General features: G+C 40.0%; 1 protein-coding gene across 6 annotated transcripts in view; it reads right to left on the bottom strand.

The window, feature by feature from the left end:
* The window catches only part of SEC24C (SEC24 homolog C, COPII coat complex component), a 220,176-nt gene that overhangs the window by 49,554 nt on the left and 148,528 nt on the right, over nucleotides 1–22,094 (bottom strand). For all 6 annotated transcript variants that reach the window (XM_033941868.1, XM_033941866.1, XM_033941871.1 and 3 more), the window contains 4 exons: nucleotides 20,908–21,001; nucleotides 14,388–14,504; nucleotides 7,554–7,724; nucleotides 2,790–2,886 (listed from right to left, as the gene is read on the bottom strand). In XM_033941868.1, coding sequence (XP_033797759.1) covers nucleotides 2,790–2,886; nucleotides 7,554–7,724; nucleotides 14,388–14,504; nucleotides 20,908–21,001 — 479 coding nt within the window. The remainder of the gene's footprint in view (nucleotides 1–2,789; nucleotides 2,887–7,553; nucleotides 7,725–14,387; nucleotides 14,505–20,907; nucleotides 21,002–22,094) is intronic.

The raw sequence follows: 22,094 nt of genomic DNA, 5'->3' as shown, positions 1-22,094 counted from the left end.
ACTAACTGGCATCTTTGTTAGTAGTATCAGGAAGAAAGACAAAGGAAAGAATTATGATGGCAAATTAATCATTTCTAAATGGTGAGCCCTCAGAAACAGGATAGGTACAGTGTCACTCTGCACATTAAATGCTTTTACTGTGGATGTTACCATGAATTCCCAATACATTTTTGTTTAAAATTTGTTTTCTGAACACCCAAGTATGAACTATAACTCAATATAAACACTTCTATTTGAATTTTTATATTGCTTATCAAGAAGGACCCAAATAAGAACATAAGAATTGCCATCTCCGGATCAGACCCTGGGTCCATCAAGTCCAGTGATCCGCACACGCGGAGGCCCTGCCAGGTGTACCCTGGCATAGTTTTAGTCCTCATATCACTGTATGCTTCTCAAGGGAGATGTGCATCTAATTTACCCTTACCCGTTTCACTCTATGCCACTCTTAAGGAGATGTGCATCTAGTTTACCCTTAAATCCTAGAACGGTGGATTTCTGCAATTAATTCCTCTGGGAGAGCATTCCAGGTGTCTACCATTCGCTGCGTGAAACAAAACTTCCTGATATTCGTCCTGGTCAAATTTGTCTATTAAATTTCTTAACTATGAAGACATACTCATTTAAGAGGATCTATAAAATTATAAGTGCTCAGTTAGTGATATAAACCATCAAAACGGCAGTGGTTACATCTCACACATCAGCGCATACCCTCCCTGCCCACCAATACATCAGCCAAAAATGTTTTTTTTCTCCATGTAAGAGATAATAAAAAAATTACACTTATCTCAAGGCTGGAATTCCAATCAGATCTTGCAGTTGTCAATGAGGGCTCAGCTGAAAATAGTAACCATTGTCGAACAACAAAACAGTGTCCAATAAGAAATAATTCAAAACAGCAAAACAAAGTCCAAAAAGCAATCCAAGCAGTCCCAAAATCCAAAAACTTCCTTTGCTGTTTTGAATTATTTATTATTTTTTATTGGACAATGTTTTGGGACACCAGGCCGCTCAGTGGTATAAAATATTATCTGGATTTTTGAATAAGAAACCAAAGAATGTAGCATTGAACTAAAGCATCAGATTACTGCATCTCAATAGCCAATTTGGGCTTGGAGGATGAGATGTACATCGTCGGCATCTATGAGACAAACTTGTTTTTTTTTTTGTTACATAGAGCATATTGGATCCCAGTTTGTTCACAGAAGTTAGATAGCTCTAAATCTAATAGATGCTGGCACTGTCATCTTGAAGCTGGGACACTAGATCATTTACTATACTATTGTCCATTGATACTCAGTTTTTGGAAATCCATTTAGGGCCAAGTAAATAATCTATTGGAAAATCCGGTGGCATTATCATACGACACTGTTATTTGGGGTTCATAGACAACAGCGTGAAAGACAAAGGCACGCCCGGACAATTGAGCGCAGCGCGGAGGCGCGCACCGCTCTAAATGACTGTTTTTAGGGCTCCGACAGGAGGGCGTGGGGGGAACCCCCCACTTTACTTAATAGACATCGCGCCGGCGTTATGGGAGGTTTGGGGGGTTGTAACCCTCCACATTTTACTGTAAACTTAACTTTTTCCCTAAAAACAGGGAAAAAGTTAAGTTTTCAGTAAAATGTGGGGGGTTACAACCCCCCAAACCCCCCACAACGCGGTGCGATTTCTATTAAGTAAAGTGGGGGGATTCTCCCCCACGCCCCCCCCCCCGTCAGAGCCCTAAAAACAGTAATTTAGAGTGGCGCGCGCCTCCGCGCTGCGCTCAATTGTCTGGGCGCGCCTTTGTCCCGGCGCGCTTTTGACCTGACACCGTTATTTGGTACTTCAAAGAGAGCTAAGAGTCAAATTTCTTCTAATAATAATAAACTTTTACTCATTATGACAGGGATTGCCATACAGCATATCACTAAAAACTGGAAAAATTGGGATAGGCTGAGTTACAATTTTTGGTGGGATTCTTTATGTCATATCTTTAAAATGGAGCGTGTAATAGCTATTCAGCAAGGGCACTTTAAGAAATTTAGGGATCTATGGGAACCATTATCAAAATACTGTAAAGAATGAATATTGTTTTTTTCCCTTTGATTATGCACGTCCAAGGTAGGAAGAGGGGGAGGGGAGGGGAGGGATACTTCTTGTTGGGGGGTTTTGTTTTTAGATTGCAGATAATTGTTGGATGGGGTTGGGGGGGTACTGATCTGTTTGTATCTTGCGAGTATAGTAAGTGATGTCTTAAAGTGTAAAATGTATTTACCCTGTATTGCACTTATTGAAAGTTTTAAAAATGAATAAAGATAAAAAAAAATAAATTATAAAAATCTAATAAAATTTAATGTTTAGTTGAAATAAAATAAGAGAGACGAAAGGTATTAGAGACGAAAGGTACTAGGGAATAGGGAAGTTTTAATTACAATGTGTAAATAAAAGAAATGTTTTAAGATTTGTTTAAATTTATTTAGGGAATTTTCATTGCGGAGATAAAGTGGCATTGCATTCCCTCATTAGCGAGGGTGTGACTACAGAAAAAATGGAATTTCTAGTATAGTATAGGTCCTTAATTGAGGGTACTGTCAATAAGTTTTGATTCGTAGATATAAGGACCCTAGGAGGGGTATGCCAATCAATCTAATTAATGAAGTACTTAACTTAAGGAATTAGAAATCAGGCCCTGGGTAACTGAGGAAGATTAAATTAATGCTTCAGATCTGTAGCACCATTGGTTCCCATTCAAAATAATAGGATATTTTGAGTACATCCTGTCTCATTGAGACTGAAACACACACCTGTGCTTGTCCGAACCCTCATCACTGCATCAAATCCAACCTCTTTCTGGACATTTCTACACAGGTCATTCAAGAATCGCTCCTTGTCTGTCTCTACCTGTGAATATATCAAAGAAAAAACCACAATCAACACACAATGTTTAACCAGCTACGTGGGTCAGAAAAATTTGAAATATAATGAAAAATCAAACATACCAATTGACATTGGTATGTTTGATTTTTCATTATATTTCTCTGGGTGCTAGGCAGTGGATCTTATGCAAACACCCATATGCCATTTCAAATCAGATACTCCCATGTTTCTCATTTCTCTCCATTGAGCTACTGAAATTGAGCTACTGAAAATTTAAGGATTACTTGGAAAGGATTGAAGAACAAAACTGAAAATTGTACCAAAACAAATTTCCCTTATAGATAAACAAAAATACAGAAGGCCAGATCATAACAGTATGGGCGGGCTATAGACTGGTCTGGAGGGACTAAAGGAAAGCAAATAAGCAGGTAATGTCTAATTTCTTCTTCCTTAGTATCCCCCCAGACTAGCCTAGACGGATGAGACGTACCAAAACAGTTTTCATCAAGAATGGGACCCTCGGAGCCCTGACTCAAATATGGGTAATTCCATGTCAACTGGTGCAAGTTCAAGGAGGGTCCCCACTCGACCAACTCAGAAGCTTATGAAAAATTTTCAAGGGATATGTTGGAATCTCTAATGAAGATATTCAGAGTTTTAGGGCATAATATCAACTACTGTAGGTCAAGTTAGGGGCCCTTTTATTTGGGCCATTTTCTGGTATCCATGGAAGATACTAAAACAATGTCAACTTTGGATCAGGTTATAGAAAGAACAGTTTGTCAACCATGGTTAAAGCCACGTTTTTAGGCTGAACCAAACATACTGCTCAGAACAGTGACGAATGCTTTGTTGGATCACTAGGTGCCCACAAAGTTGATTAAAAAAACATGTTTGTGATGGAATGCACAATTGCATGTTTGACTAGCCATGCCTCCCAATCTAGAAGCATTCCAGGGTTAAAAATTCAGGAAATGGAAGAGACTAAAGCCAGTGGATGCCCCACAAATCTTTAAGCCCACTGTGATTTGTTAATGAGATATGAGAAGCTTCATCAAAAATGATGAAAAATTTTAATGAAAATTTTTAGCTATTTTTGAAATTATAAGTACTGTATATCACAACTGTATATTCTACAATCTTTTTCATTTTTGCACCTTTAGAAAGAGCAATTTTTAAGCTACAAAGCTCACTTAGCAATAGTAACTGTTCCTATAGGCTAAACATGACCTCAAAGTAGAGCAAGATTGTCTGTGAGTACACAATTTTAATGCTTGTTGACAGCTATGTTGGCATTTGAGAATTAAACAATGGTGCCTTGGCCTGTTGCAGTTCCTGGGGCACTACTTTTACTGGACAAACCCAGCTTGCTTATCTATACAGCAGATTTGTGACGGTGTAGCCTCTGTGTCATTGTTTCTATTGTCAAGCCAAATAGCTGTTGCTTTGCTTCTCTTATGACAAGTTAATTGACTGCTTTTGCATCATTTTAAGTGTTATTTTGGAGTTTCATTGCAATGCTTTTAGCTTATTAGCTATGGAGATTGACAAATTAGATTCTTATACTATTGGGAAATTTAATGGCTCTGAATGTCACAAGGCTTCCACATTTTATTATGACCAAAGTATACTGAAATCAATTAAGGATTTGTCAGAATCTGATCAGCAGTTACTAATCTAATCTAATCTAAACCTTAGGTTTGTATACCGCATCATCTCTACATTCATAAAGCTCGACACGGTTAACAAGAGTTAGGGTAGAAAGGAACTCCAGTGGAGGGAAGAGGCAAAATGAAGAGAAAATTTAGAGGACTAGAATAATCAGAGAGGGAGGAGGAGTTACATTTTTATTGCATTGATCTGGATTACTAAACTAAACTAAACTAAGCCTTAGGTTTTTATACCGCATCTTCTCCACTGAAGTGGAGCTCGACACGGTTTACAGAGTTTAAAAAATATGGGAAGAGAGAAGAGAAAGAGTTTACAAAGCATAAAAAGAGGGGATGTAATCAGGAGAAGAGATTATTATATGCTAGAGAAAAGCCAGGTTTTCAGTTGTTTTCGGAATAGTTGTAGGGAGTCCTGTTTCCGCAGCGGGACAGTGAGGTCGTTCCAGAGGCCGGTGATTTTGGAGAGGAGGGATCTACCCAGTTTACCTGCGTGGAGGATGCCGTGTAGAGAGGGGAAGGATAGTTTATGTCTGTGGGCAGATCTGGTGGTAGTTGGTGTCGGGGCGAGGAAGGATAGAGGGATTAGGGGTGGAAGGATGCCGTGAATGATCTTGAAAGCCAGGCAGGAGCATTTGAAATGAATTCTGGAAAGTACTGGGAGCCAGTGAAGATTGGTAAGTAGAGGGGAGACGTGGTCATATTTGCGTTTAGCAAAAATCAGCTTAGCCGCAGTGTTCTGGATAAGCTGGAGTCTGCGAAGACTTTTTTTCGTTAGGCCTAAGTAGATGGCTTTACAATAATCGAGTTTGGATAGGATGATGGATTGTACAAGGACGGTGAAATGCTTTTGGTGAAAATAGGATCTAACTTTCCTCAGCATGTGGAGGCTGAAAAAACAAGATTTTGCCAGGGAATTCAGGTGATCGTTGAGGGTAAGGGAGGAGTCGATAGTGATGCCAAGGACCTTACTTGAGAACTCAAGGTGTAGAGCAGGGTCTGTGGGTAGGGTGAAGAGGGCGGGCAGGTGAGCTAATTTTGGGCCGAGCCAGAGTAATTTTGTTTTTGATTCATTTAATTTTATCTGTACTGAGAGGGACCAGGCATGAAGTCTCATTATGCATGATGTGATGTTCTCTTGGAGGTTTGTAAGGTTTGAATCTGTTTCGAGGAGGATGAGGATATCGTCTGCATATGTGTAAATTGTTTCAAGGGGGGATAGTTTAAGGATTACATAGTATTGAGGAATCTGATCAAATTTGTTCCTACCACGAGACAATACTTTTAACTAAATCTGAATTCTTGGAATGGCTATATTGAAATCCCTTCCAAAAGAAAGACTATAGTCGCTCTAAAGGATTGCTGCCTATGGATATTCCAGTGGTAGATCGATTACAGGCTTTGATTGGGCATATCTTCAAACCTAGTCAAAAATTGTGCCCTAGATGCAGGCAGGATCTTAGTAAAAAGCAACAAGTTAACTAACAACCCTCTAGCTCAGGAGTCTCAAAGTCCCTCCTTGAGGGCTGCAATCCAGTTGGGTTTTCGGCCCTCAAGGAGGGACTTTGAGATCCCTGCTCTAGCTCATCTGATGATAACTTGGATTCTACAGATAAGGCCAAGTCCAGCCTGACTCAGCTTGGACTCTTACCTCTCAAGTTTCAGAGAGTAAGCAAAAGGAACTCAAAAGGCTACGTAGAGTGTAAAATAGGTCAAGCACAGGATGCTTTTGCTAGTTTACGACTGCAGGTAGATTTACTTTCTTGCACTTAGTGAAGAAACACAAGGACAATCCATGCCATAAATATTTGAACAATTATGAAGAGAACTAATGAGGGAACTTGTCAAAAGCCTCCTGAAAATAAAAATACACTGTATCAATTGGCTCACTGTTGTCCACCTGTTTAACTTTCCCAAACATTTTTACAAATTGGTAAGGCAAAACTTAATCATTCCCATTAAGCTGTGTATCTTATATGTTCAGTAATGGGAAAAAAGTATAAAATATTTTGCTTAGCACTGACATCTTGGCTCACCAGTCTATAGTTTCTCAGATCACCTGGAGACCCTTCTAGAAATTGTTATTAATTTGGCTCAGGTATTGATGTTGTTTTAAATGACAGGTTAGTATTATGAGGCTGATATTCAGAGCAATTTAAGTGGACAGGAAGCTCTCCTGCCAGTTTATATTGCTTCCAGTAGCCTAAGAGGGGATATTCAGTGGCAGTTAACCAAGAGGAGATATTCGGTGGCAGATAACTGAATATCCCCCTCAGACTGCCCAATTTATAAATGGGCAGGTCAGGGGCAGTGCTGGTGGTGGAACTGGGGAGGAGCACCAGGTTATATGGGTGCTGGCATATTTAGTTTTTGAGCTGCCCTAAATTTGACCGCTCAGCTATGTGGGTGCTGGCACTGAAAGTCAGGCCAGCACCTGCATAACTATTTAAAAAAAACAAACAAAAAACCCTCCCGAATCCCTAGTGAGCCTCCTGAAATCCCCTCTCCCACCCTTCCCACAATGTGCCGAGTCCTCCATCTCCTTCTCATGAAAGAATCCATGCCCTCCCCTCAGATCCAGGTAGGTTGCACTCTTGCCCCTGAAGATCCCTGTTGGACCACCAGGTACACAGGGAGGCCCAAAGGGCCTACATGGACATCAGGGAAGGGTGGGGGATTCGAGAGGTTCCAGGTATGGGGGTGGGAAAGTTTTCTTCTGGGATTTTTTTTTTTTTAAATAGTTATATGGTCCAGCCCAATATTCAATTGGGACCACATAACTTGCTGAATATTGGCCAAGCCTGCCTGCTCCCACTTAGCCCAGCACTAAATACTAAGGCTAATTCAGCCGGCAATGGTTAGAATTTTAAAAAAATGCTGACTGCCACTGGCTGAGTATTGGTAAGTATATATGTATTATAGGCATTGCAGGTAGTTATCAGAATAATGACTCCTGTAGCTGCACCTAAAAAAAAAAAAAAATACACAGAAGCGACATTCTTGGACGTCAAATCAAATGCTTACCTGGAAAAAGGTGTACTTATAAATAGAGCCTCCTGTCTGATAGGGAACTACACCTAGTGTTGCCAAATCCAAGTACTGACTGGGGAAGAGGAACAGGTCCACACAGCAACCCTGGGCCACACAGTCCTTGGCTAGGTTATTGTAGAAGCTTGTCTGAGGCTGGAATAAAGTCTGTAGAGGAGATAACAGTATACAACAAAAGGGATTGGAAGCAGAACACAGATGAATAAAATAATTAAGTAAGCAAATTAGTTAAATCCTTTACATGCAGGATTTAAACTTCATCTCTGCGACTCACAATGTGCAGTCAAGTCAATTTCCTTCTTCGGGCACCACTTGGGTCGCAAACACATTTAAATCAAAACTATATTGCAGATTTTCATATTGTGCTTTCCTCAATTTTCTTTGGCTGCTCAGTTTTCCTCTGGTTCACCTTACTGCTGCTAAGTACTGCCTAACACATATTGCTGGCACATATTTTATTCCTTAGAAGGCACCCAGTTTACAAATAAGTATTAAAAAAAAAAAAAAAGAAAGAAGGTAGCTCTAGAGTGCTTGAAAAAAGTGAATTTATTTTCCTCTGGCAAATAAGCTAATTTTTTTTTTCTGGGGAGTCTTGGATAGTGGCGTACCTAGGGTATGTGACATCCAGGGCCAATCATTTTTAACACCCCCACGTATAAAAAAATACTTTTAGTAACCTCCCCCCCTCTTGATATGCCACTGTCTGAGGAAGGGGATTTTGGTCTCCAAAAAGATTACCTTATTTCCATTTTCATCATTCCCTTATTCCCCATTTTACAAACATCCGACTTACGTCAGACTCGTACTTACGAACTGGGGTCCTGTTCTATCTTCGGTGTCCTACACATCCCTATCCCTCCCTCCCGAGTTCCAATGCATCCCTCTCTCTCCCTCCATTCTGTGCCCCAAGTACATGCTTCCCTCCGGTGGGCGTTTATCTTCTGGCTGGCTCTCTCCTCCCAGCTGCAGTTATTTTTCTGCACAAAGCGGTAGGCAGTGACTCCAAAACACGTTCCGCAGCTGAGCCAGAAGCCTTCCCTCTGTTACTGTGCCTCTCCCTTTCATCTCTCCCTCCATCTCCTTCCCCACCCCCCTTCTGGCACCCATCTTCTTCCCTCTGCTCTCCCCACAGTCTGGCATTTCAGTCTTCTTCCCTTCCCTCCCCCAGGTGGTTTTTAGTATCTCTCTCCACTTTTCCTTCCCTCAGAACTGGTATCTGTCTCCCCAATCCAGCACATGCCCTTTTTCCTTTATCCCCTTCTTCCATCCAGTTTATGCTCCCCTCTCTCTCCACTCCCCACTTACCTTCAGCGTCTTCTCCTCTCCCTCTCCTACCCACTTTCCTTCAGCGTCTTCTCCCCACCCTCTCTTCCCCACTTCCCTTCAGCGTCTGTTCCTCTCACCCCTCCCCCCTATCTCCCCACTTCCCTTCAGCGCCCTTCGTGCGGTCCAGCAGCCTCCCTCCCGATCGCTGCGGTCTGGGTATCTCCCTCCCTTTCCCTCACCTCGCCGGTGATTTTCATTGTTTCAAGTTTAATATTTTTCTTGATTGATCGCTTAATCAAATTCTAAGCGATGAACATATTAAAATATAATCAGATAGAGACAAAACATTACAAACTTTAAATAATAACATTAGGTAGATACATTATACATTATACTCATAACATAAGGTAAGATATGGGTTTGAAATACAATTAATAAAGAAAGCAAAACAAAGGGAAAATACAATAGGGAAATAAGTAACCACAGAGCATAGTATAATATAATAAAATCGCTGGTTTAAGAACTGTTTAATTAAATATTAAAAGCATCTTTAAAAATAAATGTTTTTAGATTACTTTTAAAATTTCCCAGGTCCTGCTCATTCCTTAAGTAGATTAGGAGAGTGTTCCAGGTTTGAGGAGCCGTTACAGAAAAAATAAACTGACGTCTAGTATTAATAACCTTAAGTGATGGAATGGTCAATAAGTTTCGCTCATTAGACCTCAAAGTTCTGCTTGGATGATATGGTATTAAATGTTTTAAATATGAATGCAGGAGTCTTGTAAAGAAGAGACTTAAAAACAAGTAAACAGAGTTTATAAGTTATCCGATGGATAACTGGGAGCCAGTGTGCTTCTATCAAAAGGGGTGTAACATGTTCATATTTTCTAGACTTAGTGATGAGTTTAATGGATACATTCTGGACAATTTGAAGACGTTTGATTTCGTTTAGTGATATCCCCTTAAAAAGAGCATTACAGTAATCCAATTTTGAAATCACTAAAAAATGAATAAGAATGTTTATTGATTTAGGGCATAGAAATTTTGCAATAGACCATATCCTACGTAATCTGTAAAATTTAGATTTAACTATAGTACTAATATGATCATGAAAGTTCAATTTTGTATCAAAAGTTGCCCCTAAGATTTTTGTATTATTAACTGTTTGTAATGGTATGTTTTTTATTGTAATGGGAGCAATAAGAGTGGAATTGTCTTTCCATGGGAAGAGTATCACGTTAGTTTTTTTAATATTAATAGCAAGTTTATTTCTATTTAACCATTGGTGAATTTGATCCAGTTTCTCACTGATCTCTTGGATGTCAGATGTTTTGTTTGTATTTATTGGATGCAGGAGCTGAATATCATCTGCATATGCAAACACTTGAAATCCCACGGACTGACATAGGGTAATCAAGTGAGCCAGAAAAATATTAAATAATAACGGAGAGAGAATAGATCCTTGAGGAATCCCATAAGTGGTTGATAAAGATTGAGATGTTGAGTCATTAAAAAGAACAGTGGAAGTGCGGTTTGTTAAATATGATATGAACCAAGAAAGGACTTGGTCCTTGACACCGATAGAGTGAAGTCTGTTAAGAAGAAGCTGATGGTCAATCGTGTCAAAAGCCGCAGAAAGATCAAGTGAAATTAATAGAGTCGTTTGATGGTGATCTAGATAATATTGAATTGAGTTGGTCATACCTATCAGTGCAAGTTCAGTACTATATGTTGCCTAAAACCTGTTTGGTTAGGATGAAGAACATTGGTTTTTTCCACAAAGTCTAAAATTTGGTTGAAAACTATTTTTTCCGTTAATTTTGCCAAAAAAGGAATATTGGCTATTGGTCTATAGTTTGATGGGTCTATGGAACTTGCATTTTTATCTTTAAGGATAGGACGAATGATTGATTTTTTCCACGTCATTGGAACAATGCTTTGATTCAGACTCTCGGTAATTAAAGTGTGAATATAAGGTCCAAAGATATGAAAATAATGCTTTAGAAAGAAAGGAGGAAATGGATCAGCTTTCGAGCCCTTAATATTAATGGTTTTTAAGATAAGTTCTATGTCTTTTTGACTAGGTAGTTTAAATCTAGAACATTTCGAAATTAAAGATTCCGAGTTTGTTTGATCATAGTCATTCGTTATTTGTTGGTTTATTACGAAAGTTTTACTAATATTATTGATTTTCTCAGTAAAATGGTCCGCAAGTTCTTGAGCATTGAGAATATTGCCAATTTCATCTGGTGTTTCTTTGCAATTTGTTACTGTTATTCTATTTAATATTTTATATAATATGGATGAGTTTTTAGCTTTGAGTATTTTATCAGAGTAGTATTTCATTTTTATTTGGTTTATTTTTGTTTTATAGTATATGGATTGTTCATTGAATAATTCTAAATTAGTTTGGGTTTTATTCTTTCTCCATTGTCTCCGAGCAGCTGGAGCCTTTTTCTCAAGTTGCATGCGGCTGCCCGAAACTTCTCCTCCGATGCAACTTCCTGTTTCTGGTTGTGTCAGAGGTGAAGTTTCAGGCAGCTGTGCGTGACTTGTTTAAAGACTCGTGCTGCTTGGGTACAATGAAAATCGCCAGTGAAAATGAGGGGAGGGAGATGATCTGACCCCGGTGATCGGGAGGGGGCTGCTGGACCGCGCAATCGGTGGTATTTTGTGCGCGTTCCCTCAATTAACTGCGGGGACAAGGTCATTCACTGCTCCATGGGGCGGTGAATGGACTTGTCCCTGTACCTGCGGCGACCATTTTTTTTCCTCCCCATTTTGGCAGGATACACATGGCTACCCATGGGTAACAGTCACTATGTCATTCTCTACATTATGCCAAACATAAAATGAGAAATTCTCAGAAATTATCTGGGTGTTTGGATTAGAGAGCATTTCCAGACAAGTTTCAGGTTTATTTAGGGTTTGTTATACAGCCTATCTTACATTCTAAGCGGTGTACAGTTTTTAAAAATGAACATAAAACAAACTATTGATACAAATTAACGTTTACGAGACGTAACATATGTATAAGAAACAGGAGGTAAAAGGGGGAACTCCATTAAATGTATAGGAAAGCGAGTCACCTAAGGGTAACCAAAAGGAAGGGGAATCCCGTCTGAAGTGAGCTTAGAAGGCATAGTTTTAGATTTCAAAAGCATCAGTGAATAAATAAGTTTTCAAGTTTGATTTGAAGCGATCTAGATGGAGTTCTCTTATATGGGTTGGGATAGAATTCCAAATTGAGGGGGCAGTTTCAGAAAAAATGGAGGATCGGATGGTATAGTGATTTATGTGGCGTAAGGAAGGTATTGTTAAGTAGATGGTGGGATTGTGACCAAAGTGATCTGGAAGGTGAATAAGGGATCTGTTGATAAAATTGGAAGATTGCATTGTTAAGGCCTTTAAAGTGAGGAGTAGTAATTTATATGCAATTCTGTATGAGATGAGTGTGCTTTGATCAGTAATGGTGTTACATGATCAAATTTTCTTGCTTTCATTATGAGTTTTATTGTTGTGTTTTGTATAATTTAGAGTCTTCTCGGTTCCTTTTGTGTAATCCCTTTGTATAGTGAGTTGCAGTAATCCAACTTGAAATAACTAGGGAGTGTATGTTAACAGATGGTGGTTCCAAAATTGTTGAAAGTGAACGGATCATGCTTAGCCTATGAAAAACACTGTTGAACTGTAGCACTAATTTACTGATGGTATGTAAGCTTGTTATTCAAAATTATGCCTAATAGTTTAATGGAGGAGACTATTTGGAGAGATGTAGATTTGAGAGTGACTGGAGTAGTCAAAGTGTGTCCATTCTTACATGGAAAAAGCATTGTTTTTGTTTTATTTATGTTTAGGGCCAACATGCTGTTTGCTAGCTTTTGGTTGATGTTTTGAATTTCCATGGGATTGTCTGGATCAATTGAAAGGATGAGTTGTATGTCGTCAGCATAGGCATACATGGTAAACCCAATCGATTGCCCTAAGGTCATAAGTAGCGCCATAAAGATATTAAATAGAAGTGGGGATAATATTGAGCTCTGTGGGATTCCGTAATCACCAGGGAAGGTATCAGATGATATGTTTAACAACAACTTTTGATGAGTGGTCAGTAAAATAGGATTGGAACCAATTGAGTATTTGATCTGAGATCTCTATTGAACTTAGGGCTCCTTTTACTAAGCTGTGTTAGGGCTTTAACGCTACATTGCTGCACGCGCTAGACCTTAATGCCAGCATTGAGCTGGCATTAGTTCTAGAAGCGTAGCACGCGGTAATTTCCTGCATGCGCTAAAAATGCTAGCGCACCTTAGTAAAAGGAGCCCTTAGTCTTTGCAACAACCGATTGTGATCGATGGTGTCGAATGCAGATGAGAGGTCAAGCGAAATAAGTATGATTGATTTCATTGATCTAGGTCAGGGCTGCCCAAGTCCAGTCCTTGAGATCTACTGGCAGGCCAGGTTTTCAGGATATCCACAATGAACATGCATGAGAGAGATTTGCATACCAAGAAGGCAGTGCAGGCAAATCTCTCTCATGCATATTCATTGTGGATATCCTGAAAACCTGGCCTGCCAGTAGATCTCGAGGACCGGACTTGGGCAGCCCTGATCTAGGTAGTACAGGATGCTTGTCATGAGTCTGATTAACGAGTGTTCTGTGGAGAGGTGTAATCCAAATCCTGTTTGATTCGGGAGTAAGACATTTGTTTTTTCAATGAATTTGGAGACCTGGTTGAGAACTATTTTTTCTGTGGTTTTTGCTAGGAAGGGTATGTTAGCAATTGGTCAATAGTTGGATTTGTATGTTGTTGTTTTTCTTGAAATCCTTGATTTTCAGGTGAATTGTTGCATGTTTCCAATCTTTAGGTAGTGTGCCCAATGTTAGACTTGTAGTGATTATAGTATGGATGATTGAATCAAATATAGTGAAGTATCGTTTTAGGATAAGTAGGGGGATTATGTCAGAGTTGGAGCCCTTAGCTGTTTAAGGATTGAATTGTGCATTTAATGTTGGCTAATGATGGAATAGAGAAATGTGAGCATTTTGAAAATGGTAACTTAGTAAATTTGTATGTTGGGGAGTTGAGGTTCATAGTAGACTTTTGTATGAGTTGTTGCCTTATGGTTTTTATTTTATAGGAGAAATGTTTTGCTGATTCCTGGGATGTAGGTTTGTTTGTCTATTGGTGAATTTTTTTGTGTTAGAGGTTAAAGATTTTACAATGGAGTAAAGCACTGAATAAATTTTAGCTTTTGTTATATTTTCTGTAATGACTTTTCAATCTTCTGGTAGTCCTGATGATCTGAAACACAAAATATGTGTTTTGTGATCACTCGAGAATGATAGAAAACACTGGTAATGGACAGGAAATATATCACAAGGACAAATCCTGATCTGAAACCATTGGGAACTCTTAACTAGGTGACTGAAGAGAGGAGACTCTGGAGATATATGAACTTCATTGTTTGTATGAATTTCTCTCTCTATTCATATTTGTTTCACAGATGGTTTCCTGAAGATAACTGATGTCTCTTTCTTACCTTCTCCTTATCAGTATTGATCAGTTTTTTGTCATCTCTGTTCTTTAGCTTCCCAGGTGCCTCAGCAATGGGCAGTGAGGTGTGAAAAATAAAGAGTTTGCCAGCACAGTCTGCAGCCTACAAGGAAAAAGCACACAGAGTATTTGAGAAACAGTGCAGTAGAACTTGGAGGGCTTCTAATCAATCAGTTGGTTACATCTATTAACATTTTTCTATCCCTCATCTTGCAAGTGGGTGTGCTCTTGTACAGACCAGCCATTCTGCAGTTGTTTGATAGAAAATAAAGTTTTCCATTTCCTTATACAGATTGATACAGACAGAACTACTCAGGTATAGTCTATAATCCTCTGTCTTAGCGTGAAATGACATCTTACTATAGGACCTATAATAAATAAGCGAGATAGCAAGGAACAGAAAGGAATGGGATTTAAAGGAATCCTAGTGAAAAGACAAGCAGAAATACTGGTAGCCCCTTAAAAGAAAAAAAAAAGAAAAAATCAGGGTCTTAGGATCAGGTGGAGATAACCCCTTTAAAATATGAAAGGATGCCCACTGTTCTATTGAGGGCAGCTCTCTCCAATAGGTGGCTGAACAGCAGCATAATGATGGATTTGCCCTCATGAAAATACAGAAGATTGTGGATGGAAGTACTTGGAGATCTAAAGAACTCATGGATCTATATTTAGCAATGCCCCTAAGAACAAAATGATTTGGAATACACTAGAGTGATGTTTGCTGCTAACATACTTGTAAGTTGCTGTTTCTTCAGCTTAACTTGAAAATAACAGTCAAGAAGCAGGAATTGCCATGCCATCTCCACCAGAATGTCTCTCTGCCTGTGCCAAACCAGAATAAAAAGGACGGCTGGTGTTGGGTACATTGCCAAATCATTGTCACTAGAAAATATCTCCTTTAGTTGGCTTCCCACCCAACATCGGCTTGCGGAATCTTCAGTTTCATCCAAAAGCTAAAAAGACAGCTAGAGGAGGTGGGTGGGATATGGGAATATCTGCCTGCTGTCCTTGGAGAACATCTGCTACAGGTGAATAACTATGCTTTCTCCAAGGACAAGCAGGCAGTATATTCTCACATATGGGACTTCCAAGCTGCTAGGCTCATACTTCTAGGAAGAGGGTTAAATATAACTGTCATGAGGCTGGTGAAATCCTTGAGGATGGAGGGAAGATGGCTTCTAAGGAGAGAACTAGAAAAGACCTGGTGGTTACCTATTAGTTAAATCAAATATAAAAACCACCAAAAACCAAAATGACACTGAAGGTGTTTTATATAGATATAAGGGAACAAACCTCAGATCATGGAGTTTTACCCATTCCGGGTTTTCTCAAAAAGACAAACAATCTGTTCTCTTACTCCTACTTACATCACCGGCTTGAACCCATCCTTCCTACCTTTAAACTCAATTAATAATTCATTTTTTAATTCATTGCTCCTTTTTTTAAACTACATTAAAATTCATCGAATTTAAATCTTTTAATTCATTTCTAAACTTAATCACTTGATTACTTGATAACTTAACAGCTCATTTCAGAACACAGAACAGACAGACAAAATGTACTTATCTTGAAAAAGTGCACTGGTGCTTTAAAGTGCTGTTTTAGAAAGTGCATTCGTGCTGTAAACTGCTTCAATTCCTTTTCAGCTTGTGTAGCTTAAAGTGCCGACAGGAGTATGTTTACAGCCCAGAGAAGCGTTGCTAGAGAGACTTTTCCCTGACACAGCGGGGCTAAAGTGTATCCCGTGAAATGCAGGCCCCGTTGGATGTTTGAAAGTAATAAGCAACGGCCTCGGTTATTTAGAGCAGGAGCTAAGCACTTTAAGCTATACCGGCTGTAGGTAATTCAGAACAATGCCACTTTCTTATTGTGTTGTGATATTTCATTCGATTTTATTTCATGTTGATCTTCTCAAACTATTGTGGACTAAATATCTAAATAATTGTTTTTCCTATTTTTAGATGGTTCTTTTATGTTTTATTGATCCATTCAAGTTGTAATTATTCTGCTTGATTGTAATAAGAAAGTTGTTATAAATTTTAAAAAAAAAGTATTTCTTGAAGGGAGTCAACTTTTATTAGCCAATCCATCCAGATATGGGAATTCTTGGAATCCGTAAGTACGTAGAATTACTGCTACAACCACTAGGCCTTTGGTGAATACTCTTGGAGAAAATGCAACTGACGGCAGAGCCGGAAAGAAACGGTCTACAATTTCCTGGACAGATGTAGAAGCAAGGGCCTGCGAGGGATCAGCCCTAATCACCACCTTCCGCTTTGAATGAGGCATTCCCGCAGAAGAAATCAGTCAACAGTGGCAAAGTAGGAGTAAAATTCAAATGGAGGGCATCAGCAAGCATGATTTTTCTCCGTGTCTCTAGCGGCTCCTCACACCACCGCCATTTTGACCACTCCCCCTCGGCCTCATGTGGGAACTCGTGGAGGCATTCTCTTGACTGAATTATGCTTCCCATCTTCTCTTATAAGGGTAAGCAGCTGGTCTTGGAGCTGACTTAGAAGGTTGAGATTTGTTCTTTGCCCTATTTAAAGAGCTCCAGTTCTGCTCAAGTTGCATAAGCTTTTGGGTGGCCGCCTCTACCCTATCTCCAAAATGTTCTTCTCTGAGACATGGAATGTTGGCTAAATGATCTTGCAAATTAATGTCCTTGTCTGAAACTCTTAGCCAAGCCAGATGTCTCATAGCTATGGACACGGTAGATGCTCTCAATGACATCTCAAATGCATCAAACACCATCCGAGCCATTTGCTTCCTGGTTTGAAGAAGGCTGAGTCGTCTGTTGGAACTCTTCAAGATGCTCTGAGGGGAGATACTGCTCAAAATTGGTTGTCCTTGTGGAACCATTAGCTACGGTCTTCAATCTTTCCCTGAGTACAGGAAGAGTCCCATTGGACTGGAAAACAGCTAACGTCATTCCGCTGCACAAAAAGGATTGCAGGACGGAGGCTGCAAATTACAGACTGGTAAGTCTCACATCGATAGTGTGTAAACTCATGGAAACATTGATTAAACACAAATTAGATACGATCCTGCACGATGAGAGACTAAGGGATCCCCACCAACATGGATTTACAAAGGGAAGGTCCTGCCAATCCAATCTAATCAGTTTCTTTGACTGGGTAATGAAAAAGCTAGATATGGGAGAGTCCCTGGATGTCGTGTACTTGGACTTTAGTAAAGCTTTTGATAGTGTTATTGAACAAGATAAGTTCATTGGGATTAGGGGAAACATTGAAGGCATAGGTTAAAGACTGGCTCAGTTGCAGATTTCAGAGGGTGGTGGTAAATGGTACTCCCTCCAAAACTCCTTACAGGACCTATGGCAACAAGAGGGCATCCATTGAAAATCAGAGGTGGGAGACTTCATAGCGACACTAGGAAGTATTTCTTCACCGAAAGGGTGGTTGATTGTTGGAATGATCTTCCTCTTCAGGTAATTAAGGCAAGCAACGTGCTCGATTTTAAGAAAAAATGGGATAAGCACTTCGAGGAAGTGCTTAGGGGGAGGGTCCTTAGAGTGGGCAGACTTGTTGGGCCGGTGGCCCTTTTCTGCCGTCATATTCTATGTTTCTAACTTTTTGACTAGATGCTTAAAGTAAAAGGACATATAGAAGTTATAATTTAACACTCTACATTGGCCAACATTGAATTTTGATAGAGGTGGCATCCAAATTTATCCGTCGTGCGACCCTCACGCCCCGGTGGTGTGGACACATAAAACCCCAGTACTAGATGACTTCTTAAGAGTAGACTCCACCAACAGTAACTGATGTTGCAGCTGCAGTTTATCAAATCCTGGGCAGGAAATTATTCTATAAAGAGAGTCAATTTTCCTCACGGCAGCTCTGACTGAGAGGGGATTTTTCCAATTTCGAAATAGGGCCTCCTTGAGTAGATTATGTAAGGGCAACTTGAGAAGCTCATTAGATAGCTCATCATAATCTAAGGCATCCAACAGTTCCGCCCTGGGCTCAGTGTCTGCTTCTAGTTTGATAGGCAGAGCTTTCCCCAATTGTCTGATTTACTTCATGAAAGACAGAACTTCAGGGAGAGACCTTTGTCTTGGGGGAGGAGGTGGCAGATCTGATAGTATACCGTATGATTCTGGTGCAGAGAGAGTGGGCTCACACTCAGAGTCAGAATGGTGACATCAAAGGTCAAAGTTTGCCACAGGTACACCAGGTGATTCTCTATATGAAGGAGAATGAATAGGAGATGGGTGAGTAGGACAAGATGATGTTCCTCGGTATCCAATGATGATGAAGAAGAGGATCAATGAGAAGCTCTCTTACCCCTGGAAACATGGGAGTGATGCGATGTCGATTGACCGTGTCTAGAGCTAGATCTCGATGAAGAACATCTATGTCTTGAAGAGAAACATTGATGCTTTGAAGCAGAGCGACAATGCTTTGATGTAGAGCGTCGCTGCGAAGCTGAAGATCAATGCTTCGATGGTGACCGGTATGAAGTGGATCGACCTCTCGATGTGAATCTCAAATTGGTACCCTGTGGCCTTGAAGTGCTATGCTGAGGCTGGGCCAGTACCTAGGGCATCAATATTGACAGCGGTGTTCCGTGTAACTTAAATATGTCACTGAGCAACTTCCTAAAGAACTAATTAAGTTGTTCCCTGAAGAGCTGCACGAGTACCCTTGGCTCAAGAACCGGTACTATCGGTGCGTCAGGGTATCTAGGGGTTGGTGACCTTGGCGAGAATGCATGCCCTGAAGGAGATAATACCTTCAGAGATGAAGAGCGGTGACATTGCTTCTTTGCCTACATTGAAGGACTTGATGCTGTCAAAGCCTATGACGTTGGCTGGAAAGAGGATGGCTTCTTAGCCAGCTTCCCCAATGCTGGGATGTCATCCGATACTGATGTCAATGCTAGTACTGCCGGTTCCATATGTTTACTGGTGCCCATTGCCAAACCAAAGAGTTTCTCCTGCTGGATGCAGCGGGCTTCTACTGAACGCTTCTTCAAGGTGGAACAGCGCAGGCAGGAGTCCATACGGTGTTCAGGGCCTAAATACTGCAAACACCAGTTATGGGGTTTAGTTATGGTTATAGGCTGCTGGCACCGATAGCACTTTTTAAACCCTGTCAATGGTTTCGACATGGGCGAGAATACATCATCAACCAAATTAAACTCAATGATTAATTTTTAACAGAGGAAAAACCAACGACTACAAAAAAACATCGAAAAATTCATGCAACCAAAAAGCCCTCACACAAGTAAGCGCCCAAGTGAGAGAAACGAAAACAATAATTTTTTTTTTAAGTAAAGAAACAAATAGGAAAGAAAAGACCAATGGCTATAAGCTGAAAAACACTACTACTAAAAGCAGGTTGGAAGCACACTAACCGGATGAAGTCCAGAACACACTTCTTCACTCTGCGGTACCACAAGCCTACATTGGGAAGGCACTTGTGCATGCACAGTGCAGGCAGTCACAAGCTTTCTTAAAACTTAAAGTGACAGCTCACTTTTCAAACTGTCCGTACTAAACTTGAATGTGCTTCGGCCCCGTCAATTATATATCCGAGGAGCTTAGGGAAGAAGAAACTATAGTCTCCCCTGTCTGGAAGACACAAACCGAATTAGCAAAACACTCATCTAATTATAGCCACACAACTGCCTGATTATCTGCCTACCACCATCTAGTTAACCCTACAACTAACAGACCACTACTTGGAAACGAATCTAAGGTTCTCTGAAGAAGCACCAAAACAGATCATACCACCAGTGAGGTTACTCAAGAACAGGCCCCATGCTCTGGAACTGACTCCTAGAACAGCTATACCTAACTAAAGATTACCTCTGTTTCAGCATGCAGGTGAAAGCCTGGCTCTTCTCTCAAGCTTTTAATACAAGTGGAGACTTACCATCCGCTCACTCTGCAACAGGACTGGCTTGCTGCACACATTGTAAATTATATCAGTTCCAGCTGTTACATTCTAGACTAGCTAAGTCTAGATAAAGTCTAATCAGGATTTCCTACTTAATTGAGAGCATTTGTCAGCAATGTGATTTGAATACATAAAAATAATAAAATATTAATTCATGTAGTTGAAAATCTAGAAGTATGTACCTGGTGACAAGGAGTGAAGGAGTGGCCTAGTGGTTAGGGCTGCGGCCTTAGCACCCTGAGGTTGTAGGTTCAAGCCCAACACTGCTCCTTGTGACTGGGCAAGTCACTTAACACTCCATTGCCCCAGGTACGTTAGATAGACTGTAAGCCCCCCAGGACAGATAGAGAGAAATACTTGAGTACCTGATGTAAACCAGTTAGGCTATAAGTGGTCTATAAATACTAAAATAAATAAAAAAATCAATGAATCAAGTTGGAGGGATATCTGGAACAAGCAGAAATGCATGACTAATGAATACATTTTACAGTATAACTTCAAGCAAAGCAGAGGATATGTGTACAAATATCAAAGGGAAGGAGAACAGATCCACTGTATTTCCATATAAGGAGATCTCACCTTAAGTGCTTCCAATCCTGCCTGTATCACAGGAGCAAAGACAGTTTCTGTTTCCCTTGTATCTGCAAACATCTCAGGTATCTGGTCCAGCAAACTGTGTAGAGAAGAAATTACCACTAAGAAGGTATTATCCAAATAAAGCAGCAAACTAGTATAAGACAAACTACTAATCAGCATAAGGGTCAATACAATCTCAGTTCTAAACCTTACTATTTGAACAAGTACAGGTTTGGACAGCCCAAGGACAGAAAAATGCAGGACTGCATGCACAGACTCATTGGGGGGCATCATTTGAATAACTCACTAGGGGCTGAAGAGCAGGGCCACATGTGAAACAGTTGATCAGTGGTAGGGCTGGCCCTGAGTATACAGTTTACACTGCAAAATCCTCTAAGAATGCAGATTTAGGCCACAAGATGCCCCTATTGCATCAATTACAGCACACAAATATCTGTCAGTAATTCAACTCCTGCCCCACTCACCCCCCCCCCCAGATCTGTCTTTAAAGCTTACTGACACATTTGATGATGTGGCATTACCTTTTGCCTCTCAACATACCCACTGTTTAAAGAGAAGAGCCATATATATTTGAATTTCAGAAAGATATATATATATATATATATTGCCTGAAAGAAATAGCATGTGTGTGCTTGATGCAAAACAGAGAAAATGAGAATGAAAGTTTCAGGAAAAATTATTCTTACCTATAATTTTCTTTCCTTTAGTCCTATCACACCAGTCTGAGACATGTAGGTTGTGCTAATCAGTCGCACGCGCTAATCCCGCTAGCGCAGCTTGATAAAAGAAGCCCATTATGTTCCTGTGATGGCGTGAGGCTAAGTTGTGAATTCTCATTCTGGAAAAAGTCCAGGAAGGTTAAGCGTGGTGGCTGTGGTTCTTTTTGAACTTTGTGCTTCCTCAAGTTTGCAACCTCACATTGAGGTCATATTTCACTATTATTATAATATCATTTTGGTGTTAGTTATACAGTGGGGCTCCTTACCCACACCTTTTGGCAAGTACTGCTCAGTTTGTGACTTTTAATAATAATAACTATTCTTATATACCGCCAAAGCCATAATAGTTCAAGGCGGTTTACAGGCAATCAATGAAGTGTACAAATCATCAGAAATACATAATAAACAAAAAGATTTAAAAAAGATTAAAAACAATAAAACCTTGGGTTA

The sequence above is a fragment of the Geotrypetes seraphini genome, chromosome 4 (assembly GCF_902459505.1).
Source record: "Geotrypetes seraphini chromosome 4, aGeoSer1.1, whole genome shotgun sequence".
Taxonomy (NCBI): domain Eukaryota; kingdom Metazoa; phylum Chordata; class Amphibia; order Gymnophiona; family Dermophiidae; genus Geotrypetes; species Geotrypetes seraphini.
This window is presented reverse-complemented; position numbering and strand designations above follow the sequence as displayed.